Here is a 25,400-nt window from a genome sequence, read left to right as displayed (position 1 = left end):
AGTCCCCGAGTTCTCACACTGCATTTGACCCAATGGTGCTCCCCCTCCCCAGTCACTCAGTCCCTGGGACACAGAGAGGCAGATATCCAGAGCATTTATTCTGTCCGTGGGGAGTCCTATGGCAGAGAGGCAGCCCCTACGTGTACCAGATGAAGCCATAGGTGGCATTGACAATCTCCTCATTCGTGCGCAGTCCATACAGCTCACCCATTATCGGGGTCACCCAGCGCATTGTGTGGAACACAGACTCACCCACCTGTGGGGAAAACAGGTACAGGTTGGGGTGCTGGCCACTGTGTCAGAAGCTGCTGCCTTCCTCGCCTCACTGCCAGCACCCACTACCTTTCTTGGCCCCAGGTTTTCTGTGGAAGGCTGTACTTCTGCAGTGGCCTAGACCCCTGCCTTCCCTGAATGGGACCCACCTTCCAGTCGGGCACATCCTTCATGATGATGGCCTCCTCCTCCAGGTTCTCCCGAAGCATCTGCAGGACCCTGCAAGATTGGAGTAGGAGGTGAGGGACAGGCCTCAGTACCCCAATGGACCCCTGCCTAATACACCTACCAGACCCCACCCTGCTCCACTCCCTCACTCCCAACCACTTCCAACCCTGCATATACTGACCCCTCTTTCCTTTCCTCTTCCAGGCAAACTCATACTATCCTCCTGTCCCAGCCCCAACACCCACTCTTGCAGAAAGCCTTCCCGTTCTCTCCCTGTTGGGTCTCCACTTTGTCTAGAGCCATCTCCAAGGGTGACAGCAGTCTGTGTGCGCAAGGATGCAGCTGCCAGTCCCCATGTGCATTTTGGCTGTGGCCACCAACTGCAAACTTGGAAACTCAGGCCTGTGACCTCCTGGCCCTGGTGACCCCACCTCCGGTCCTTCTCTGCCTGCAACAGTGGCATCAGTGCAATGCGGGCCTCAAAGTCCTCGATCTGCAGGCGCCTGTGAAACCCCAAAAACAATACTTGGGTCAGATTAGGGTTGGCAGGGTGGGGGGTGGACAATGTGGCTCCTGGACATTCAGGGTGATGCATGGGGAAGGTAGTTGGGGGAGAGGCAAGCAAGCAGGACAGAGCTTGGGCACTAGGCTCTGTTCACCACGAGCCCAAGATGGGGGAACCCAGCTGGAACAGGCATTGGTCCACAAGACTGCTGGCTTCACACTCTTTTTTCTTTTTTCAATTAAAACCTTTTTTTTTTAATCCTAAAAATAGTCCAGACCTGTGACTGCAGTGAAAGAGAGGAAGTGTTCATCAAGGGGCTCTGGGCCTTACAAAACCATGTCCCCTTCATCTCAAAATCACCTCGAGGTGTTCCTTTCTTCTCCCTGCTCTTCAGCATCTTCCAAGACACAGCCCTGTCTGTGCTAGAGGGGTGGGGGAAGCGGAGCCATGTTGTGGTCCTGGGAGTGGCCTCTGGCTCTGTCCCCTCATCATCAGAAATCTTACTGAGGCACAAGGAAGGAGTAGATGAACTTCAACCCCTCTCCCAGCCCCAGGAGAGACTGAAGGGGTGCCTGGTAAACACCTGGAGGCGAGCTCCTTGCTTACTAATCAATCATTAAGGGTAAAACCCAAAATGGAATTGCTGGATCTCCAAGGCCTGTGGTTGACAAGGGTCCCCAATGTACAACACATCCACAGGCATGTGCCCACCCTCACCTGCATGGGGCCTACCTGCGTTCTCGATTCCACTTCATCATGCTCCAGTACCCAAAGAGCAAGGTCCCAATGCCCACAGCGAACATGCTATAGCCTGTGGGAAGAAGAGTACCAGCTCAGCATCTGCATGCAGAACAGGCCATCCTAGTCATTTCTTCTCATGAAGCATATCTACTCACTGTACAAATAACCCCAGAAATGTAGATGATAGAGAAGGTGAGAGCACCCTGACACCCTCCCAAAGATAGCTCACATTTCTTCAGACTATTTTTTTGTCTCTGTGGAATGTCTGCTGGCCCCTTCCTTGGAGACCCCCTCTTCCACAGCTGTGGACCACTGTCTATCACGTTTGTCTGCTCTGCAGGCAGGGGACACCAGAGAAGCCTCAGCTTCTCTCTCATAGGCAAGGCTGTGGCAGCAGCAACACCTCTGCCCCAATGCTGGGGTTTCTGGAAGGTAAAGATTGGGAAGAGACTGCAGGAGGACTCAAGGGGCTAGATGTTTATGGTTGGGTGGCCCTGGCACCACAACTTTCCAGGAGGTTGTCTGGTTCTCAGCCAGCCAGCCAGCTCCTCAAAGGCTGGTGTTCATGGTTGGGTTCCAGCTCCATGGTAGCTCCCAGCTGCCTAGGCCACCTCCTTGCATGCTGCCCACAGTGGTCTGGACAAGGCTGTCAGAGACAGGTAGTGCCCTTCACGGGCTGCCATGCCCCCCTGGCCTCCTGGGTGCTGATCCTGGCCTAGTAGGGCAGACACCCACCCCCTGCCCAAACCCCAGGGAACAGGCCGCCATGAATATGTACTGAGCTCTAGCAGGCATCCACTGTAATCCTGACTTGATAGGTTGTGGGACCACTGGGGTCTTCAGGGAGGCCCAGACACCTGGGGCCTGGCTGGCTCTGCACCCCTTCATCTTTCAGAGCATGATCTCTTCTCTGGCCAGGCCTCCAAGTTGCTGTGACAAATGGACAAGCTCAACCAGGTCAAGCTCCAGTCAACAACCAGTAAAGGACTGGTAAACAATGGGTGATGCAACTCCCTGGGCCTCATGGGGAAAAAGTGGGGGTTCTTTATTTTTCAGCTCAGCTCAGATGCAAGGCTCATCAGGCACCTCAGATGGACCTGGAGATAAATGAGAAACTGGCTCTATATTTCCGTCCCCTTAGTGTAACTTGTTAAAAACACCAGCTCAGGTCAGCAAGGGCACTCTAGTTTCTACACTGAGAGGCAGGACCCCTCCTAGCGCACACATTCTTTGCAACAGCTGCAGAGAGGCCCAAAGGCCTCCCCTCCTGACCCCACCCCAGGGGATAGACCTACACTGTCCTTGTGAAAATCCTTTGCCATCACACCAGGCACCCAAGTATGGGCCCATCTATAAGATAAATTCCAGGACTAAGAAGGCCTTTATGATGCTTTAACTCATCTCTTCCTCATTAAGGGCCGCAAGGCCCAGACCCCAGGCCCTGGGCGGGTGATGTCTGTGCCTCTGGAGCTGCCAGTATGGTGGGGGAGGCCAAAGAGTGGCATGCCCAGAAGGGTGTGTGGACCATGGGTAAACAAGACCTAAATAAATGGAAACGCATCCTGTGTTCATGGATCAGAACTTAATTTAACATTTTGTTCAGATGGCAGCACTCTCCACGATGAGGTAGATTCAATGTCGTCCTTATCAGAATTGAAACCCATTCCCCACAATATGACAGAAATTGACTCGCAGATCGTGAAATTCATATGGAAATGCAAGGGACCAGAATAGCCAAAACAATTCTGAAAAAGAACAAAGTATTCGGACTGACACTTCACAATTTCAAAATTTATCACACAGCTGTGTACCGAACAGCGTGACACTGGCATAAGGACAGACATGTACATCAATGGAACAGAGCTGAGAGTACAGAAATAAACCCTCACATTTATGGTCAACTGAATTTGTACAAGGGTGCCAAAACAACTCAATAGGGAAAGAATAGTCTTTTCAGCAAATCTGACAACTGGATAGCCACGTGCAAAAGAATAGTGTGCTCCTTCCTACCCCCATCCACAAAAATTAACTCAAAATGGATCAAAGAAATCAGTGTAAAAGCTAAAACTATAAAACTCTTAGAAAACAGAGGAGTCAGTCTCTGTGACCTTGGATGAGACAATGGTTTCTTAGATAAGACAGTAGAAGCACAAGAGACAAAAAAAAACCCTGATGAATTGGACTTCACTGAAATTTAAAACTTTTGTGCTGCAATGATACTATCAAAGAGCTGAAAAAGCAACCCACAGAATGGGAGAACATATTGGCAAATCATATATCTGATAAAGGAATGGTATCTAAAATATATAAAGAACTATTAAATCTTAACGATAAAAAGATGAACAACCCACCCAGCCAGCGTGGCTCAACAGTTGAGCATCGACCTATGATCCAGGAGATCTGGTTTGATTCCTGGTCAGGGTACACGCCCAGGTTTCGGGCTCCATCCTCAGTAGGGGGCATGCAGGAGGCAGCCAATCAGTGACTCTCTCATCACTGATGTTTCTGTCTCTCTTAAAAAATATTAGTAATAATGATGAGCCCAATTTAAAAATGTGTAAATGATTTAAAAAGACATTGCTCCAAGAGAGCTATACAAATGGTCAATAAACACAAGAAAGATGCTCAACACTATTAGTCACCAAGGAAATACAAATTAAAAACACAATGAGATACCACCTCATACCCACTAGGATAGTGAGACTCAAAAAAATAAAAAATAGCCCAGCCGGGCATGGCTCAGTGGTTGAACGTCGACCTGGGGTCCAGGCGATCAGGGTTCGATTCCCGGTCAGGGCACATGCCCAGGTTGCGGGCTCGATCAATGACTCTCTCATCATTGATGTTTCTGTCTCTCTCTCTCTCCCTCTCCTTTCCTCTCTCTGAAATCAATAAAGATATATTTAAAAAATAATAATAATAAAATAAAATTCTTTCTTTAAAAAAAAAATTTTTTTTAATAAAAAATAGTTGTCCAGATGTGATGAAATTTGAACTCCCATATACTACAGATGGGAACATAAAATGGTATAGCCAATGTGGAAAACAGTTTGGTAGTTCCTCAAAATGTTAAATGTGGAGTTACCATGACCTAGCAATTATGCTCCTAGGTGAAATTTTACCTAAGAGAATGAAACATATGCCACATAGACACTTGTAGATACATACATGTTCATAGCAACACTGTTCACAAGAGGGGCAAGGTAGAAACAACTCAAGTGTCCATCAAGTGGGAAATGGATACACAAAATGTGGTCCATCCATACAAGATTATTAGTCAGCCATAAAAAGGAATGAAGCACTGCCCTAGCCGGTTTGTCTCTGCGGCCAGAGCACTGGCCCTTGGACTGAAGGGTCCTGGGTTTGATTCCAGCCAAGGGCAAGTACCTCCGTTGCAGGCTCGATCCCCAGCTCAATCCCCAGCCCTGTTCGGGGCACCTGTGGGAAGCAACCCATGTGTATCTCTCACACAGATGTTTCTCTCTCTCTTTCTCTCTCTCTCTCCCCCTTCCATTCTCTCTGAAAAGCAATGGAAAAAATGTCTTCAGGTGAAGATTAAAAAAAAAGGAATGAAGCACTGACACATGCTACATGAACATCAAACACACCATGCTGAAAGAAACCAGACACAAAAGGATACATTGTGAATGATTCCATTAATATGAAATGTCCAGAGGAGGCAAATCCATAAAGACAGAAAGCAGATTAGTGGTTGTTAAGGGCTGGGGGAAGAATGAGTGAATGCTAGTGGCTATGGGGTTTCTTTTGGGTGTGATGAAAGTGTTGTAAATTTAGACCATGGTGATGTTTGCACAACTGCAAATAGACTATAAATCACTGATCTGTACACACAAAATGGGTGAAGTGTATGGTATGGAATCTCAATAAAAATGTTAAAGACCCAAGGAAAAAAGGAGCACAGGAGGGAGTAAAGAGAGGAGCTGGGTGTGAGAGGTGAGGAGATGTAGGGTAGCAGTCACTTTGGGAGCAGCAGGGATTAAAGGCAGCCTGGGCCAACTTGGCATGTTCTGGGAGGCTGGTGGTGAGTGGTCCAGGGAGAGAGGTGCCAGGCTTGGGGCCACAGTGCCTTGACAAAAGCAGGGGAGGATAAGACTGATGAGGAGGGGACTCCTGTGGACCATGGCTCAAAAGAGGCAAAGCTGAAGAGGGCCAGGAGGACAGAGGATGAGGGTGGGATGCAGGATAGAGCACAGAGCCTTGGCACTTGCTATTCCCTCCACCTGGAGAACTCCTCAGAGAGGTCACTCAGACCCTCCCTGGCTAAAGCAGGCCTTGGTTAGCTCAGGACCTACTACTACTCATCACAACAGGAAATTCAGGAGTGATATGACAGTGTTTTCCTCAAGACAGGGCCCACAGCCATGTGCACACTCAACAAATAGTTAATGAATGAATGCAGGTACATAAACAAAGACCACACCACCAGAAGAGGTATCTTCCTCACACCTCTGCAGCCAGGAAATACTGGGGTGGGTTTGTATGGGTTACAATGAGAGTCATGTAAAAAGGATGTGATTAGGAGATCCAACTCCAAGCAATGGCATTTAGTGCCCATGGGAAGTACAATTGTGTCATGAACAGGAAGAGGACCATTATAAAGGGTGTGTTTGTAATTTTTAAAAAATTTTTTTTAAAAATGCTGACTGGGGAGGGACCTAGGAGGCCCAAGGGCTGGAATCCTTCTGTAGCCTGAGGTTTGGTTACAGGTCACACAGGTGCATATGTGTAAACAGACCTCATGCATGCAGCACACCTAAGGGGTGCACTGGCCTAGGAGTTGTGTTATACCTTGAGAAAAGAAAGGAAGAGACTCAGATTCATTCAATCTGCTCTAGGATGAGTTGAGTGCTCGTGTGGTGGCAAATTAGTCTTTAACCTGTTTTTGTATGGCCCTCGGGCTAAGAACACTTTCAGATTTGTAAACAGTTGTTAAAAAAGAAAAAGTTTGCCAACCTCTGTTCTAGGATACAAAAAAAAACAAGAAAGGGAGGGGAAGGACTTGATTTTCACTAAACATTGACTTTTCTACTCTATGAATTATTCTCTTTTTAACCATGCCTATGATTTGTTTTTATTATTAAAGCATAATCTGCATAGACTTTTAAATGTATTCACAATTAACTTGTTTTAAATTTCTTTGTATTTCTTTGTTAATCCTGGGTGTGAAGTATGAGCGCCTTTTACTTTATCTCTTACATTTTTCAGTGATTAACCCAGTAACGAATTTTAAAATATTACTTAAAACATTTGAAAATTTTAAGAATACATGTTCCTGGAACATCCTGCGGGGGGCGGGGGACACCAGCGAGGAACCACCACACAGAACATCTTTTAAATTCCTTAGGTGTTCGGGGTATTGGCCCCAGTTTTGCTGTGCGTGGCCCTGGCAGGTAAGGTCTCAGCCGCTATCGGCCCTCAGTTTTCCCACCGGTAGAATAGAAGCGTGGCCAGGAGTTAGGTTAAACTAACCTCAGTTTAACCTACTGTGCAATGGAAATAATTAACAGGACCGACTTCTGGGCTGTTACGATGCGAAATTAAAGGACTTAGTAATCGCTCGACAAACTGCAGCAGTTACCGTTATTGTTACCACTGAAGCTATCTGGATACCCGGACTCCGCCTCTCCACACCGCAGGTACACTGAGAACTGTTAGCCTCCCCTGCGCCCTGCCCCCGCTGCGGCGCTCAGGAGTCCCAGACCCTGACACTACCGCGCAGAAGGACACTGACCCGACAATCCCCGACGCGGAAGGTTCCGTTTGTAGTCGATGGGGCCGTAGCCCCCAGGTGGGGGCATGTCCTGCTTCACCTTCGAGGCCGCCATGTTCGAAGGACTTCGCACTTCCGGCCGTGGGCGGAAGTGACGTAGCCGGCGGCCGCAGCCAAGATGAATGTGGCGGAAGCAGGTCTCTGGCCGGGCAGGGAAACCCAGGGCGGTGGTGCAGTGACCCCACTGCACTAGAGAACTCAGGCTGCCACGCCCGGCTGCGGCCAAGGAGTCCTAATTTCTTCTCCCAGATGGGGCGTGGCTTACTCAGTGTGGACCGTTGGAGTGGGTCGGGTCGCCTGGTTCCTTGCATCAAAGAATCTCCTGTTCTCCTTCCCTTGGGGCAATGCGCTGGGCAGTCAAGCTTCGAAAGGGGCCGGGTCACCGCGCTAAGCCCCCTTATCCATTTTCTCCCCCTCCGGGCCTGTGCGGGCAGCCCAGGCTCCACATGGTCAGGGCTTGGTACAAGCAGTTGGGCGGGGTGGCTGCTGCTCAGATTTGGACTCACGAGGAGCCACCCCAACCAACCCCTGACACTGATTCCGCACCTTGGTGGTGGTCGGGAGCCCTTGGTAGTTGCCTCTCATCAGGAATTGGGCTATTCAGAGTGATTATGAGTCACAAAGCCCTAGGGCCTCCGGGGGTCCATCCTGAGGCGGGGTGACGCCCGCAGGGCCCCCACCCGGAGGTAGGGTGACGCCCGCAGTCACTTCACAAGGCAGAAATTGTTACCTGGGTAATAAAAGGCACCGCGGCGGCGGGGGCCCGGGAGTGGGCACATGGGGGTGCGGGTGTGCAGGTGCCAAGCGCCATGGGTTAGGCCCGAGATCGGAGTCCGGCCGCCCCCCCGACAGCAGCCGCCTCCTGCTCCCCGTGCGCCCCAGGCGCCACCATGTCGGGCGACAAACTCCTGAGCGAACTCGGCTATAAGCTAGGACGCACGATAGGTGAGGGCAGTTACTCCAAGGTGAAGGTGGCCACGTCCAAGAAGTACAAGGGAACGGTCGCCATCAAGGTGGTGGACCGGAGGCGCGCGCCACCTGACTTCGTCAACAAGTTCCTGCCGCGCGAGCTGTCCATCCTTCGAGGCGTGCGGCACCCGCACATTGTGCACGTCTTCGAGTTCATCGAGGTGTGCAACGGGAAGCTGTACATCGTGATGGAGGCAGCCGCCACGGATCTGCTGCAGGCCGTGCAGCGCAACGGCCGCATCCCCGGGAGTCAGGCCCGCGACCTCTTCGCACAGATCGCAGGCGCCGTGCGCTACCTGCACGACCACCACCTGGTGCACCGCGACCTCAAGTGCGAAAACGTGCTGCTGAGCCCTGACGAACGCCGCGTCAAGCTCACCGACTTTGGCTTTGGCCGCCAGGCTCACGGCTACCCTGATCTGAGCACCACCTACTGCGGCTCAGCAGCCTATGCATCGCCGGAGGTTCTCCTGGGCATCCCCTATGACCCCAAGAAGTACGACGTGTGGAGCCTAGGCGTCGTGCTCTACGTCATGGTCACTGGGTGCATGCCCTTCGACGACTCAGACATCGCCGGCCTGCCCCGGCGCCAGAAGCGCGGCGTCCTCTACCCCGACGGCCTCGAGCTGTCCGAGCGCTGCAAGGCCCTGATCACCGAACTGCTGCAGTTCAGCCCGTCGGCCAGACCCTCGGCAGGCCAGGTAGCGCGCAATGGCTGGCTGCGCGCGGGGGACTCCGGCTAAAAGCCGGGGTTTCCCACATCCCCGCCGCCCCAAGCACTGAGTAAGCGCGGCGCACACGCGAGAGACGCGTTTCCAGAGTCCCGCGAAGCCGCCGCGCGCCAATGTGCATGCGTCCTTTCCCCTTTCCCTCTTCCTCGACGGCGGGGACAGCAGTCGCCGCTGTTTGGTATCTAGTTTCTCCTCCACGATCTGGAGAGCAGGAGAGCGCATGCGCGTCTTTGATTCCCAGCAAGAAAGCCCCCGGAGGGGGCGAGACCAGAGGATGCGGAAGCATTGCGCCTGCGCGGAATGAGCGACTGCTGTGCGGCCGGCGGAGGCTGCCCTGTGGTGCTGGCGGCGAGGGGACGCACGCAGAGTGCTTTGGTTCCCAACCCGCCGCGCAGGCTGCCGCGGGACGGCGCGCTTCGGGCGCCACCCGCGTTGTAATTTGCAATAAACTCGCTCTACCTCGCACCTGGCTCTAGCGATGGCCCCCTTTTACGGAGCGGGAAGTGGGGTCCCTCCACGGAAAGCGGGCACAGGCGCTCCGTTTTGGAGAAAGGTTTGTTCTCCAAAGGGAACAAAAATTCTCAAAAGGGAATTGGGGGGATTCGAACCTGGACATTTTGGACTACCCCAACCTGGGAAGAGTCGAAGGGGCTTTGAGGTCGTTCCCGGGGTCGTGATGGTCCTGGAAATAGAGATGTTGGGCTGGAGAGCAAAGATCCAGCACCCTTGTCATTTTTAAGGAGGGAACGGCGTGGGTTGGTGGGGAGACCCTATCAACATGTTTTACAGGTGAGGGAATTGATGCCCACACAGATGTCACCTGCCCAAGAACACAGCTGGGATTTGAACCCAGATATGACGGAAGTAGAGTGGGGTGGAGATGGAAGCTCTCCTTAGTGAGGGTAAGAGTCTGGGGGGAAAGTCAAGGGTGGGCATAAGTCCATCGGACAAGCTGATTCGTTCAGTCCTCTCTTCATTCATGCATTTATTGAACTCCTGCTGTATACCGAGCTCTGGGACTCAGCAAAGAGGCTTAGATCCATCCCTGCCCTCAGTGAGGAGGCAAATGGAAAGTCAAGTAAAAATTTCCTGGAAATCATTTAAAAACTAAGTTGTGCTAAATGCTGGGTGGGGATGATGCCCGAGGGATTGAAGCAGATATTTGAACTGAACCCTGAAGGAATCAGCTACCAGAAACCAGTGTTGCATGAGTACTCAAAAGAGAATGGAGCTGGTGTGTGTAATGCCAGGAAGGCTCCTGTGGCTGGAATGGAGAGGGGGTGGAGAGGCCCCATATGGCCTGGGGGAGTTTGGGGGTTATTTTGCTAGGATGAAGTTACTGGTATGGGAAACGTCTCTCTAATCCTTAATCCTACCTGCCTCCATCTGAGGCCCATGACCAGTCTAAGGTGACTATGCCCCACCCCTGCTCACTCATCCTCCCTGGCTCTCAGGTGCCCAAGGGATTAAGTGCCAGCTCTCCTCTCACCCCCTTCAAATAGGCTGTGGTCCCACCCCCCTCATTTTGCGGATGAGGAAACAGGCTAAGAGAGGGGAAGTGCCTTGCCTCCATCTGGCTTGCTCACATCTGAGCTGAGACAGAAAACTCAACCCTTTGGTTTACACTAGAAGGGTGCCTCTCCTGACCTGGACCCATATCTCAGGCTCTGCACCTGGAAAATGGGGGCAGAAACACTGCCTTGGGGTTGTTGGGAAGGGCTATGTCTTTTTTTCTTTTGTTTTTTAAATATATTTTTATTGACTTCAGAGAGAGGGAGAGAGAGGGAAACAGAGTCATTGATCGGCCACCTCCTGCACGCCCCCTGCTGGAGATTGAGCCTGAACCCCAGGCATGTGCCCTGACCAGGAATCTGACAGAGATCTCCCAGATCATAGGTCGATGCTCAACAGCTGAGCCACGCTAGCCCGGTGGGAAGGGCTGTGTCTTAATGTCGGACTGTACCTCAAGCCTTCTCAAGGCTCCCACTGCACTTAGAATAAAACCCGCATCAAGCCACACTGCCTTTCTCACCCTCCACCTGCCAGGCTTGGTCACACCTCTGAGACTTTTCACTGGCTGTTTTCACTCCCAGCAATACTTTTCCCCTTTTCATTCAAGACTTGGCCTAAAGTTCACCTCCTTCTTGTCATTCTTTTACCGCTTTGCCATTGTCACAGGTTTGATCTCAACACCTGGGGTGTGGTACATGCCTTTTTTGTTCCTCACTGATGAATCTCCATGAGCAATCGGCCAAGGAATTCTTCCACTCCATGGCCACAGAGCCATGGCTTGGTTTAGAAGTGGTAAAGTCTCAGGAAACTAGGGTGAGTGTCCCATTTGTTAGCTGGAGAAACAGACTCAGCCCTGGGTCTGCTGAGGAGCCTGTGGCTGATCCAGCAGACACTCACTTGAGGGCCAAGTGCAGAACCCCCGAGAAAGCACCCTGTAAGTACATTTCTCGCAGCCAGTGTTAAGAGTGTGGGGCACCAGTCAGGATGTCACAGGTAGACCGGTCTAGGTTTGGGTTTAATTTCTGTCATCAGCTCTGTGCCTGCCCAGGTAAAATGGAGCTGGCTGTTGGAGAGGGCAGTTAGCCAGAGGCAGGGATGCAAAAAAAAAAAGAAAATGAAAGCACCTAAGAAAACATTGGTAACAGATTACCAAAGTGATCACAAGTCACATATTATGAAATTTTTGAAACAGTGTCAACCTCTGAAAACAAATTTTCACCAGGAATTATTCATTTCAGGGCCTGGCTGGGTGGCTCCATCTGTACTTAAAACCTGCACCAGTAGTATTGTGTCCTGTAGTAAAGACCCAAAGTGGAGCCAAGCCTGAAAAGCACTCTGGAAAAGCCCACCACTCCAAGGTGGAGACTAGAAGGGGCTAAGCGCCAGCCCAATGGGAAAACCCCATTGGAGTCTCACCACAAAGCCCCTGGTTCTGGTGGAGATGGAGGAGGCCCAGAGGCGAGGCCACAGTACCTAGTTGGGGAAAACTCCCTCCCCATGGGAAGTGCGTCCAAAGCAAGCCCAGGAAGCATTTCTCATCTTTTGCTTCTGCCTTAACAGTGTCACCCTGCTGCACTTACCCCAAATTTCCAACCTGCTCCCATAGTTGGACTAAGTAACACAGGAAAAATAGAGCCAAGGGGACAAAAGAAAAATGAAAAATATAGCCAACACATCATCCATTTCTTTATTGTCCTTCGGATCTAAAACTTCCTTGTGACACCATGTATAGCCACTGATTCCAGCCTCTGTTTATGGAACTTCTATTGTTTGGTGGTCAACTTTTTTGTTTTACATTATCATCAAAGACTTAGTCACAGTAAATACAAGTGCCCCGCCCCCAACACACACATACACACAAATCTACCTCCCAAATACCCTGCACTAGTGTAACTACTGTTTATTATACTTTGTTAAGGATTATAAAACTAGCTGTCACTTAAAAAAAATGCTTAGTCCCAAGTTTTTAGGCAAATGTCATGTGCAGCATAACTTGGCATAAAAAAACCAACAAAACCCTATGGTGCAGCAGCAAAGACCATCATTTCCATTATTTACACCCATGATGAGAATGTTCATATTACTCTTATAGAAAACTCCACTTCTCTGCCCATAGGAGTGATGTGTGGGTCACATGGCAGGAGACACACTTGGTAACCTCATTCCCGCTGCACTGGGGTAAGCTTTTTGCTTCAAGATCTTGGAGGACAGACAGAACCAGAGACCCCTGGAGAAGGGCCATTCTCTGCCTTGTCAAAGGTGTGGGTCCTAACGTCACAGTTGGGACATTGAGGACCAGTGTCTCCATGACATGGGCAGGATGGCTAGAGCCATGGGCAAGTGGCTCCAAGGGAGCATGCCTGTATCTATGCACATACAAGTACACGCACCCGGTTGTTTCAAACCTGCTCCCCCATTAAAATGGGGAATAAGCTTTGTGAACTCCATACCTGTCCACAGAACAGCAGAGAATTAGGGACCCTTATAATCATCACTTGGGCCTGGGGGCTCCTACATTCTCACTGCTCCTGGGAACCAGGTCCTCTCAGCCCTGACACTCCTGAGGGAAACCAGGACCCCAGTACTGTGGCAGATTGAGGGGGTGAACTGTGCTGCTGGGAGAGCACATCATTAACATCCTTTCATAGTATATTCAAACCCCACACCAAGAGAGGTATTTAACAATGCCTTTCCTGTAACATCTTAAAGTCCACCACATAACCCCCCATATTTAGGGCTTATTGTAGATGTTACATTGCAAAGTGGGAAACTGAAGCAAAAGGGGGGTAGGAATTTAAAAATAGAAGTGAACTAAAGATTAAAGCCTCTCACGTTCTTGCCTCCTTTAAAAAAGGCTATACTTCCATCACAGTAAGTTGGCCCTGATGGGAATGTGCCTGGGGATGATGGGCTGGAGAAGGCAAAGCCAGGGCCCAGCTGTTCTGTCCTCCACACAAGGTGGTCCGGCCAGGCAAGGCGAGATGAGAGGTGGTTTCTAAGTGCCATTATGAGCCAGGTTGTGATGGGGCTGGGGACCAACATATGCCCTTGAGTCACAGACCCAGTCAACCTGGCTGGGGCGGGGGCGATGACAATCCTGACGCACCCCTCCAGTGCCTAAGTGATTCTGGCCCAGACATCTGATCCAGTTACTGCATAGAACTGAGGTCTGTTTGCTGGGAGTGGCCAGCCCAGTGTTCCTTGTCAGACGATTTGGAGAGTTTGGCCCATGTAACTGAACAGAGAGGGTTAACAGCTTAGGGTAGTATAAGACAGGTATTTATTTACCAGGCACACAAAAACGTGAGAAATAGAAATGCTTGCATACTCTTGAGTTTTTGGTGTATAAACACATCCTTTCCCCACACTCCTGAATGTTTATTTTCCTCTTTCCCCCCCAATCCCTGCATCCTTGTAATGAAAGCCACCCTTCCCTCCCTCCCCTCCTTCAGCCCGTGTACTCAAAACAAAAATCAATGAGAAATTTAGGGTTCTACAGAACAAAAAATTAGAACATTTTGCAAAACTAGGTCTACCACATCAAAAATGTTTTCTAAACACTGATATTCACACAACATGAGGGGGTTAAATGAGCCTTTATTAGAATGTTGAAGCAGTGTGTTCAAAGTAGGCAGCCCTATAAAATAAGGATTTTAAATTAAGTCCCTAACTGCATGGACAAGAAAACCAGGGCAGGGGCTGAAGTGGGAGCGGCGTACCCCGTCTCCACATCAACACACACATGTGCACACATATGGGATGCCCTCCCATGTGCATGGAGCTGGCCCTGTGTGCAGTGCACACATGACATCTTCTGCCTTGCCTCATGGAATTGATTTTTAAGGAGTGGGAGAAACCAAAATGAAACAACTAAGAGCAGACCTGATCCCTTTGTAAGACATTTCTGTAGACTCTTAAAGAGGGTTTAAAAAAAAGTCTGAAGGCGAACACTGGCAGCATGGCCCTCCTTTAAGGGAAGGTTCTAAGCTAGACCCAAATGGAAACCCTAAAGTCTGTAGGGGGCAGGGGCATCTCCCCACCTGACACACCTGATGTGAGTACAGGCCGGGGCAGCTTAGGATGTTGTCCATCAAAATAAGTAGGAAAAGAAAAGGAAAAATTTAATAAAATAAACCACAACAACAACAAAACACAATAGCCCGCCCCTCCAACTTCCTGCTCAGGCTCTGTATGTTGCTGCCATTTCTCCTCCCTTCTCCAAGGGCAGCAGCAAGGCCTTCAGGATCCCAAGCGCTCTGGCTGGGTCTGGGTTGCAGTTTGTTCTTCTGCTAAGTGTGGGAGGTTGGGGGTTTCCTCGACGAGCAGCAGTATAGGCCTTCTGCTGGAGCAAACAAGGGCTGGTCAGTCAGTGGCCCATCCTCTGGGGCATGGGGGCCATGCTCGGCAGGAACCCCTGGGTCTGCATGGTTTACTTTAAACTCCATCATCATGAGGTGATTAAAAATTTGTCAACCTAGAGATTGCCGTGAAGGAAGGCAGTCAAAGATTAGGAGGCTAAGATGGGGAAAAAAGCAAAAACAAAACAACGGTCCACTCAACTTCAGAAGCCCCGAGCTCCGGTCTTGCCCGAGTGTGTCACAGTGTCCAGGCCACCCATGTGCCCTGAGGGGGCTGAAGAGGAGGGCGGGAGCAGAACCAGCCCCCGAGGTTCAATTTTCTGCTGGTGTTGGGCAAACTAAAGGCAAAGAAAGGAGGAAAGCCCATGGGAAAGGTCCCCCAGTGATAATAATCCTCATCCACCTGTGAAGCGGCCCTCCAGCCACAATAAGACTTTGCAGCCAAGAACAGAGGGAGCTCTTGCTTCCGCAGTGTGGCAGACACTCGCTCGCTCTTTTGGGGAGCAGGGTGTCTTCCCCAGCGAGCAGAGGGCAGCGGGCCAGGTAGGAGGGAGGAGGGAGCCTGTTCTCCACTGGGCCGGCTCGCATTATTTCCATGTGGCCGACTGGGGGATGGAGCGTGGCGGGATCATGTCCAGGAGGTACTCCCGCTGGCGGTCCACGGCTGAAGAGGTCTTGTGCACTGCCAAGCTCGGGCCAACAAATGCAAGGGCGCCACCTGCAATAGAACAGAGGAATAGGCTGAGATGGCCCCAGTCAGGGGCAGGCTCCCAGGAGTATACCAGGGTGGGGCCGACCAAGCATGGGAAGCCAAAATCCCAGCCTCAGAACTGAAGAGAATTAAACAAATAACTTAATCTCCTTTACAATGTTCCCAACCTCTGCCGAAGTAAGAGATTCCATCAGCTATCCGAGAGCTCTGTAAACTGAGGTGGTCACCACAGTGCTGTTTAGAACAGTGAAAAAACCACAAATGACTGAACTGTGCAACTAGGAAATCAGTATGATGGAATACCATTCAGCCATCAAAAAGGACAGGGTAACATTCCCTCACTGAACCATTCAGAGGGGCACAGAATGGCACACACCGCATAATCCCTTTGTAGGACACTCATTTATACACATGTAACGTGAATGAAGAGGCAGACTGAGGAAGGCTCCAAGTGCTGCATTTGTTCTCCTGGGGTAAAAAGTACAAGCCACTGCAATCATCTTCCTTTTTCATCTTCTCTGAATTTCCACAATGAACTTGTATCACCTTTATAACTGGAAAATGAAGACTTGACACTCCTCCCCCACTGGCACACTTAGGTTTTTGGCTGGCCTGGTATAAGGATTGCTCTGGATCCCCAGCTGCAACAGGGCCTTCCCAAGAGCTTTTTTATTTTTTTTTAAACCCTCACTGAGGATAATTTCTCTACTGCTTTTCAGAGAGGGAGGGAGAGACAGACACACCAATGTGAGAGAATAATATTGATCAGCTGCCTCCTGATGCCTCCTACTGGGGATTGAACCCGAAACCCTGGCATATGCCCTGACTGGGAATTGAGGGAATCAAATCCATTGAGTGCATGGGACAAAGCTCAACCAACTGAGCTACACAAGTTAGGGCTCACTCCCCTCCCCCCTTTTTAAACTGATTTCAGAGAGAGGGAGACAGAAACACCAATGATGAGTCATTGATTGGCTGCCTCCTGCACACCCTCTGCTGGGGATCAAGCCCGAAACCCGGGCATGTGCCTACCAGGAATTGAGCAGAGATCTCCTGGATCATATAGGTTGATGCTCAACTGCTGAGCCACACCGGCCAAGCTCAGTTTTGCATTTTTGATGGCCACAAGAAAAATTGAACTTTCTTTAAATAGGTTTCTTTCCTTTTTTATTGATTTTTTAGAGAGAAAGGAAGGGAGAGGGATAGATAGAAACACTGATGAGAGAGAAACATCATTCATCAGCTGCCTCCTGCATGCCCCCACTGGGGATCAAGCCCACAACCCAGGCATGTGCCGTGACTGGAAAATGAACTGAGATCTCCTGGATCCTAGGTTGATGCTCAACCGCTGAGCCCCACCCCGCTGGGCTGAATGGCAAATCTTTATTTGGAGCTCTTCTAGGCATAATGGGAGGGGTGATAGGTTGTGTGCTGCATTTGGTTGAATTTTCTGTAATCCACTTTCTAGTGATTTCAAGTAGAAAATTTTTCTATCTCATTTCTTGATTATTGTAGCCATAAATTTTAAACGCATTGAAAAAGGCACAACTTATCAAAAAGAAACCTACTTTTTTATACCAATTGATACTTTTGCACAAGATACTGCTATACACCAAATACCGATGTGCTCAATCAACTCCCTTTATATATATGTTGCAATCCACTATACGTGTAGGTTTTGTGACGTTATGTGTGGATATTGTAGAGGCATCGTGAAGGGTTGATATTATACGTACTGGCCTTTTATCTTTACGTGTAAGGAGAATAATGGGACTTTTCTGCAAAAATGTCATTTCTCCTCTCTGAAGGCTGTTTTTTCTTTTAGTTTTGGCAACCCACAATTCTCCCTTATTGTTCCCCAGACCAGTGCTTTGTTCTTCAATAATAGTTCAGCTGTAGACATGCTGTTGTAGTAGTTATCTTGGTAAATATAATGCCAAGAACCAAGAAACGGCAATAAGATGGATAATACAGTCTGCTGTAACTCTTTACCTTCACCTGTAAATATGTCGAAGTTGCAAATATAGCCACTGTCACTTTCACAAAGCATCCTTACTAATATTCTGTGTTTTATTATATTTTCCGATTACTTATCTTGAATCTGATGTGTTCTCTCCATGCAATCATTGCTTCAAGTGATAACTGCTATTTTGGTATATATAAAGATTTAAATTTTGAAATAAAGTGATCCAAAAGAAGTCTGACTTGTAAAGATGGTCTGTGTTACATGTTGTGAATAGTTCAGACGAGAGAATGTAAGTATTTGCTCAAACCTCTTTCTAGTCACAGTTTTTGGAAATATGGGTGACTCAAGTCAAGGATCAGTTGACCAGTAATCGTTCCATTCTGGCTTCTTCGTTAATCCCATCAATATAATTAAACCAAGAAATGTCTTTATATCCATATAAGTAATATCTATCCATGGTGAAGTTTTAGCAGAGGTTTTGTGGTATTTTTCCATTTGGTGATGGTATGAATTGGTTTGAGAAGTAATGAGATCGAAAAAATCCTCATAAAAAAAAAATTGGTTACTTTACTTATACTTTGTGGGTCTTCAAATTGAACAGTTATGCCTGAAATATTTGTATAATCCTCCAAGGCTGGTAAAATGCCTTTTTCTGCCCATTCTTCTTCAGAATCACTTTCACTGTTGGATACTATCACATTTCTCTTTTGCCTTTGTGATGGTATAATGTCAGGCTCATTACTATCTTCCAGCTGACTACCAAAGTCACTTGGCCAATCAGACAGTATCTGCACATAATTTGCTCAAACGTTCTTCTCCGTCGCGACGTGTCTTTTTTAAAACTTTTGCCATAATAAAAGATGGATGGAAAGAACTAGATGTATTGCTTGGCATGCCTCTGGAAATACTAACTGATGGGTTGAGAAAAGGGCATGCATAATGCAGAGGAAAACTAGGGAAGGCTGAAATAAGTGCCGAGCAGTGAAGTGCAGATACAAGTTATCTCGTGACTGGTCAATGACATTTGGGAATGGAAACAAGAGTATACTTGTGACATGTCAGCAAGGTGTTTAAAATTACTTAAATTAATGTAAGGGCAGACACAAGTTATCTTGTGACTGATCAGTAACATTCAGACACAGAAACACATGTATACTTGTGACAGGTCAGTAAGGTGTTAATGCTAGCACATAAGTAAGAAATTTCAAAAATAGGATGACCCAGAATGGTGGGGTTATGAGAGATTGAGTAATACCTGCCCGAGCATCTCCACATGCCCTTGGTTGTTCCTCAAATGTCACCTCCCTCAGAGGCCTTTGTAACCTCAGTTATAAAGTCCAGCCCCAGCCGCTGCCCCAGAGTTCCCCTCCTCCTCCCTGCATTCTTGTTCTCTTTTGCATTTTACACCACCCGATCTGTCCAAGCCAAAAGGTGGGAAGAGTGGCCCACACATCAGGGAATAAAGGACACTGTCTGGCTGAGCAAAAAATAGTACAGCATAGAAGGCACAAGCTACCTAACGTTCCCTATGGGGAGGGGAAGTTAGGTGAGCATCTGCACTGACAGGAGTCCCCTGGATGGTGGGGTTAACAGTGCCTGAACTGGGTCTGTCCTACCTTTCAGGCAAAGGGCTAAGCGTTTGGGTACAGAGCACAGAGACAGTGAGGGTGATTAGGATCTACCCAGGGCTGTCACTTGTTCAGGGCATCCTATTTAGTGAAAAAGAGAGATTCAGCTGAAGAGTTGGAGACAGATGCTCTCAGGGAGCAGGTCTGGGGGTTCAGGGCCCTTTGTGCCATTTCCCTTCACCATGTGCAAGACTTTGTTAAAATAAGGAAGGGATGGACCCAACCACAGCAAGGTTGCTACTTTGAGCCCCTCAGGGGCTGCCCACCTGTACTCAGGGGTGCCTTCTTCCAGTTGGAGGTGGTGTTGCCCTTGCCAGAACTAACGGCTCTCTCGGAATGTCTGCCGGTCCTGCTGACGAGAGCTGTGGCTGAAGCTGCATTCTGCAGTTTGGGCGACTGGCTGAACGTGTGCAGGACACCTCGGGGCGTCGTGGCCGAGCCCCGGGACAGCTGGCTGGAGGCCTAAAGTGGAAAGAGGGTGCAATGGCTCACTGGGAAAGGAAAGGGCAGTGGGTGGGATGCTCAATGCAGCCTTTCCTTGCTGTGGCTGACCTCTTCCCACCCACACAGGGTCCCTAAAGTCCAAAATCAGGAGACCAGGTAAGTTACACCAAGGGGACAGGGGAAGGAAAGAGGGAGAGAGAGAAACAGACAGACAAACGCAGGTAGCTGACATCCCGGTCTAGGGCGTGAGGGCTGGTTGGTGGCGCGGTGCAGGGGACTCCCAGCACTCCAGTTCTGACCTGTAGCACAGCCCCGTTACTCCAGTCGCGGGCCTCTCCTGAACGGAACGCCAACTTACGCCGGGGTTTTATGACCTACACAAACGGGGGTTGAAATCAAGATCAGCACCATCCACAGGCCGGCCCAGGGTGACCTAGAGTGACCAAAGGGCAGCAGCTGTGGCCACATGAGGCCTAGTCCCCACAGGACAGGTCGTTTCCTGAGGGCAGTGTGGCCTCCCACTATGTAGGGACCTTGAGAAGATATGATCATTAGTGAATTACAAATGACTTCCAAGGATACAAAACACTGCCAACAGAAAGCTTTGGATCTACAGGGGGTGGGAAAGCAGAGCATTAAAAACAGTAGCCAAAAAAATTTGATTTCAAACTTCCTTCTCTCCTTAATTTAGCTAGAACATTTCTTCCAAATATCCCTTTTGTATCTCAATGTGGCTATCAGAAAAGTCCTTATAGACAAGAAGTACTTGTCGGCAGCACAATGAGCGTGAAAGCTACAAAATCTAAAAAAACTGCAAATTAGTATTTTCACCACCAAACACCACCATTAAACGCAATTTAGACACAGTTAACAATCAGGCAGATGCTCGCCGAATGTGGGACAGAACACCAGAACACTTTGCCTGCTAGCAACAACTTCTCTGCCAGGGAACAGGCACCTCTCCTGGAGGGTGAGGCCCCAGTCCAGTTCCCAGGCCTCCAGGTCATGACTCTGGCTCCTACACAAGGACTCACCTGCTTCAGAGTAGGATGCGGGGCAGTGGCGGGATCAGCTTTGGCCTGCACAGGAGCTGCACCCTGCTGCAGAAGGCGCTGCTCAATTTCCTGTTCCTGCTGCAGTGCTTTCACGAAGGCTGCCTTCAGCCTGCTCGTGTGCTCCACCTTGAGCGCCTTCTTCTGGTTGGAAGCCATGCAGTTCTCACACATGATGGCACCACCCTTCTCCTCCCGCCAGCGACACGTGAAGTCTGTCTTGCACTGTGCACACATGTAGGGCTCCCGGGACAGCACGACGGCAGCTGACATCCTGCCTGCTGTAGGGGGAGATGGGTACGCTCACATCAAAGGAACAAGACGTCAGTCAGAACCCCCACTACCCAGGATACAGGATAGAGGAAGAGCAGCATCCCAAGCCATGTAGCTCAGAAAACCAAAGCCTCAGACGCCATCTGTATGCACTGGGCCAGCCTCAGGGAAGCTTTTCAGGCTGGAGCTTTGGAAATGCGTGGGTCAGGCATCCTTGGTATGAACTCTTAAAAACATTATGTAGCACCCTAGCCAGTTTGGCTCAGTGGTTAGAGCATCAGCCTGTGGACTGAAGGGTCCAGGGTTCAATTCTGGCCAAGGACACGTATTTCGGTTGCAGGCTCCATCCCCGGCCCTGGTCAGGACACGTGCGGGAGGCAACCAATCGATGTGTCTTTCACATCGATGTTTCTTTCTCTCTCCCTCCCTCCCCCCCTTCCACTCTCTCTGAAAAGCAATGGGGAAAAAAAAATATATATATATCCTCTGATGAGGATTAAAAAAAAAAGTTACATAGTGCCATCATCTTGGCTTCTCCCAATGGCCTTGCCCACAGTGTAGGAGGGGCAGGAATTCTGGTCTGACTTGGCCTCCCATCTGCCCTTCCTATACTGGCCTTGCAGCAGCTCTTTTGCTAATAATATTACTTCATCATAAAGAAGATACCAAAGGGAGCCAGACACACAACCAGGCCATGTCAGAGCCTGCACCCCTCTCTGTGGTTCCTCAAGGCAACCTGACAGGTGGAGACTGTTAGCCCCTTCCCTGTTCCAGTTATGACTATGCCTCCTCCTCAGTTATGAGCATCTGAAAAGCTTACACAGGAAGAGGGTTCAGGCTGGCTGTTCAATTAATGTCACTACCAGCTCCATTTCAGGGCACAAGCGTCCCCAGTTCAGTGGCTGGTGGAGGGCCCTTAAGGGCTAACATGGCCTCCACCTTCATTTCCAGTATTGTTTTTGATCACTATCCTGTTTATGCCCCTTTTATTCCTAAAACCACCTAACATGCAAGTACATTTTCCAAACTGTTTCCAAGGAGGGCAATACAGTGAGTCTGACTTAGGTGTAGGTGTCCTCTCCCACCTTGGGGGCTCTGAACACTCAAGGCTCTGTTTGGAAGCAAAGCCTGTCATGTCAATCTCCAGCAGGCATTCTTCCTCACTGACCACCTGCCTCACAGCACACCAGCATCACAGTGCCACTGCTTGTCCCCCTAGATACGTGTTTAGGGGCCTTGAGCTTCACCAGGGCCTGGTTCTCAGGAGACCCTAACAGGAAAGGTGCCTGCAATGTGTTTAAAAAGCTATCAAACCTCTGCCCTGGCCAGGTGGCTCAATTAGTTGGGGCATCCTCCCATACACCAAAAGGTTGCTGGTTCAATTCCTGGTCAGGGCGCATATGGGAGGCAACTGATTGATGTTTCTCCCTCCCCCCTCCCCTTCCTTTCTCTCTCTCAAATCAATAAACACGTCCTTGGTTAAGGTTAAAAAAAAAAAAAGCTGTCAAACCTCACAACAAGCAGAACTGATGATGAAACAATACCCATAATATCCATAATAGCCAATCTTTAAGGCAGCTCTGGGTACACCATAGGTGCATAGACAGGGCTGTACATTTGAAAAAACCTATGTAACAGAACCTTCAGTGGCAAGAGATGAAAACAACCCTAGCTCAGGGCGCACTTACCTTGCGTCTCCAGTAGGTTCTGTACCACCTCCTCTAGGCCAACCAGGTAGATGAATTCGTTGTTGGCAGCACTGGGCAGGAAGTTCATCTCTGGGGCAGGGGGTTTGGGCGGGGGGATTTCAAGCAGCGTCTTCTCCAGCTGTTTGCGCAGCGCGAGCTTGGCAGCCGCCTGCCGGCTGGCTGGAGAATCACCAGATGTGACCACGGAAGTCACGCTGGTGGGGGTGGAGTTGCCCTGAGCAGAGGTGACTGTCGTTCCTTTCAGTGAGGCTGGGGATGGCTTTTGGGAAACAACAACCTGGTCAGGGTGCTGGGGGTGCCCCGTCCTGAGGCAGGCCCTACTGCTGCACCCACAGCCCAGGTCAGCACCATTAGCTGTACTAATTAATGGATCCTTGAGAAATTCCAAGCTGCCTGATATCTGTGAGCAGCAGGCAGAATAGTATTAAACCATCTACCCTATGAGATGACCAATCTTGTACGCAAACTTGTTGAGGCTTAGCTGATCTCCAATAAACCACACACATTTAAAATCTGTAATTTGCTGCATTTTGCCAGGAGGACACCCCTGAAGCAAGCTATCACCATAACCAGGACAGTGAGTACCGCCTTAGTGATGTTCCCCCAGCACCAACCCAGACAGCATGGCGACTGTCTAACCTATATGGCCGGACCCTCCTCTCAGCACAGGTCTGGGCAGCTTCCTTTCTCACAGGGGTGCAATGGTGGCTTAAGTGGCATCTCTGGCATTTCTCTTGTGAGCATCTTTGTATGTGCTTACCTGAGATGCTAATGTTTTAGCTCACATGTCCTCATTGGGGTTGCAGGAAAGAGTAACTCCTGCACCAGCCTATCACCCCTCAACCCTCTCAACTGTTGCTATTCCTGCACTACTTTATTGTCTTTGTCTGGACCCCAGTGGCCAACGCTCCATTGTCTCCTTGCTCCAGTTCACTCACCCCCAACACTGTCATGTGCTCTTCCCAAAACCTGGAGCTGACCTTGACAGTTCCCTCAGACACTCCCCAACACAGAGGATGCCATCGCAGCATTTTGACCTGGCCAACCCCCCACTGACCAACCAGCCAGTTTTCCTTGACCCCTTCTTGGGTTCCCCACCTCACTGGGAACAGAGCCCCCTGGCTCCACTGCTGCTGGCCTGCTTTCTTCCATCCTCCTGGCATGCTGAAATGGGAACAGGGTCTGGCACACAGAAGGGATCTGATCAAGGTTTATGGGGTAAATAAACTGCTTGCATAGGTCAAACTTTTGTTCTCCCAGAACATCCCTATGTGGTGGCAGGACTGCACTTGATCCCGACCTAGAGGAGGCAGGCAAGAATACACCAGGCCAATGGAGACAGAGATGCTGACTCGCCAATCAGCAAAAGCCCCTGCACACCCAGTAATTTTATCTGTCAATGGGGCTTTGCTTCTAGCCTGTCAGCCCCTGGTCCTGTCTTGCTGACTCTGTTGAGTAGGGACAGACCCACCCCATCTAGGAAGTTTTGTCCAGAATTGAAGGGACTTGTGGATAAGAATAGATACATTGGTGCTGTGAGGACATTTGCAGACACATGCTGCTCATGTGCTTGCGCCTGCGGGGGAAGGGTGGAAAGGGATCTGGTGCCCCCCAGCCATCTCCAGGCCCATCAAACACCTCCCTGGCCTCATCTACCCTTCCCAAGCCTGCCTCCCCCAAGCCCTCAGAGTCCTGTCACAGCTCAGGTCTGCACCCCTCACCCTCTCAGCAACTCTCCACCTCTGCCACATGTCAGATCTGAACACAGAATTCCTGCCTGTGACCTAACATGCCTGACACTCCCAGAGGAGCTCAAGTATAAACCACATGGGGTATCTGAGGCCTCACCTGGCTCCGAGGGAGCAGGTAGGTCACATCGAACAACCCAACTGTGCCCCCAGGACTGTGGGACCTTTTGGGGGCAGCTGCAAGGCACACTCCCCAAGTCGGCACAGCACGGCCCTCACCTGCGGGATGTTGACGAGCAGACTGGTGTTGGGGACATTGGCGACACGGATAAGGCCCTGCTGGATGATCCTCTGTCCCTGAATTTGCACATTGGGCACAGATGCCCGGGGGGCCAGGAGTAGCGGAGGTGGCCCCGTGCTGGAATGTTGTCTGATGTTGTGGATTTGCTGTGGGGTAGGGACAAGACAATGAGGGACAGTAGAGGGAGGTAGAGGAAAGGGCTGGGCTCCGCAGCCTCCAATTGAGGTCTGGAAAGGGTTGTTTCTGTGAGGTAAACAGTTGGTTGGGGCTGCCTGGCCGTATTCCTGTCCCAAGAGTGCACCCTGCTCACCTGGGCCCCCCTGACGAGTGGGGGCATGACGACCTGTGAGCTCGCCTGCGGCCCCAGCTTCGAGGACACCTGCTGCCCACCACGGACGAGGGGTGGTGGGATGACACTACCAGGCATTCGAGTCGAAGAGGTCTGTAAACGATACCAATCTCTGTATCTAAACATTTTTTTTAAACAAACAGGTTTGCTATTTTTATAAAAGCATTATTCATAACAAAAAAGGAAGAATAGAAAAGACATAAAAACAAGGAACACAGACTCCAACAAGA

At 49.9% G+C, this 25,400-nt stretch overlaps 3 protein-coding genes across 10 annotated transcripts in view; 1 reads left to right on the top strand and 2 right to left on the bottom strand.

Annotated features, from left to right (window-relative positions):
• Positions 1-77: 77 nt before the first annotated feature.
• On the bottom strand, positions 78-8,540 carry NDUFA13 (NADH:ubiquinone oxidoreductase subunit A13). The gene is made up of 5 exons (XM_081137327.1): positions 7,440-8,540; positions 1,679-1,757; positions 873-944; positions 423-492; positions 78-256 (listed from the first exon to the last, which is right to left on the bottom strand). The coding sequence occupies exons 1-5, from the start codon at positions 7,531-7,533 to the stop codon at positions 137-139; spliced, it is 435 nt and encodes a 144-aa protein (XP_080993453.1). The 5' UTR covers positions 7,534-8,540; the 3' UTR covers positions 78-136.
• Positions 8,369-9,190, top strand: TSSK6 (testis specific serine kinase 6; the record flags this gene model as incomplete). Its single annotated transcript, XM_081137319.1, has 1 exon — positions 8,369-9,190. The coding sequence occupies one exon, from the start codon at positions 8,369-8,371 to the stop codon at positions 9,188-9,190; it is 822 nt and encodes a 273-aa protein (XP_080993445.1).
• A 3,164-nt stretch (positions 9,191-12,354) lies between these two features.
• The window catches only part of GATAD2A (GATA zinc finger domain containing 2A), a 101,474-nt gene continuing 88,428 nt past the window's right edge, over positions 12,355-25,400 (bottom strand). For 6 of the 8 annotated variants that reach the window (XM_081136463.1, XM_081136457.1, XM_081136459.1 and 3 more), the window contains 7 exons: positions 25,132-25,263; positions 24,800-24,967; positions 22,812-23,091; positions 20,833-21,131; positions 20,098-20,172; positions 19,621-19,816; positions 12,355-15,766 (listed from right to left, as the gene is read on the bottom strand). In XM_081136463.1, coding sequence (XP_080992589.1) covers positions 15,636-15,766; positions 19,621-19,816; positions 20,098-20,172; positions 20,833-21,131; positions 22,812-23,091; positions 24,800-24,967; positions 25,132-25,263 — 1,281 coding nt within the window. In that variant the 3' untranslated portion in view covers positions 12,355-15,635. The remainder of the gene's footprint in view (positions 15,767-19,620; positions 19,817-20,097; positions 20,173-20,832; positions 21,132-22,811; positions 23,092-24,799; positions 24,968-25,131; positions 25,264-25,400) is intronic. The other 2 variants (XM_081136462.1, XM_081136461.1) reach the window with 1 other exon arrangement.

This window comes from Miniopterus schreibersii (genome assembly GCF_964146895.1).
Source record: "Miniopterus schreibersii genome assembly, chromosome: 4".
Classification (NCBI taxonomy): Eukaryota; Metazoa; Chordata; class Mammalia; order Chiroptera; family Miniopteridae; genus Miniopterus; species Miniopterus schreibersii.
This window is presented reverse-complemented; position numbering and strand designations above follow the sequence as displayed.

What these genes read in the sequence shown, in the direction of transcription:
- NDUFA13 (XM_081137327.1), bottom strand. Translation starts at nt 7,533, where the DNA reads ATGGCGGCCTCGAAGGTGAAGCAGGACATGCCCCCACCTGGGGGCTAC. An exon ending in AAGTGGAATCGAGAACGCAG is followed by an intron (nt 945 to 1,678) that starts GTAGGCCCCATG and finishes GGGGTTTCACAG; the next exon opens with GCGCCTGCAGATCGAGGACT. An exon ending in CAGGCAGAGAAGGACCGGAG is followed by an intron (nt 493 to 872) that starts GTGGGGTCACCA and finishes CCAATCTTGCAG; the next exon opens with GGTCCTGCAGATGCTTCGGG.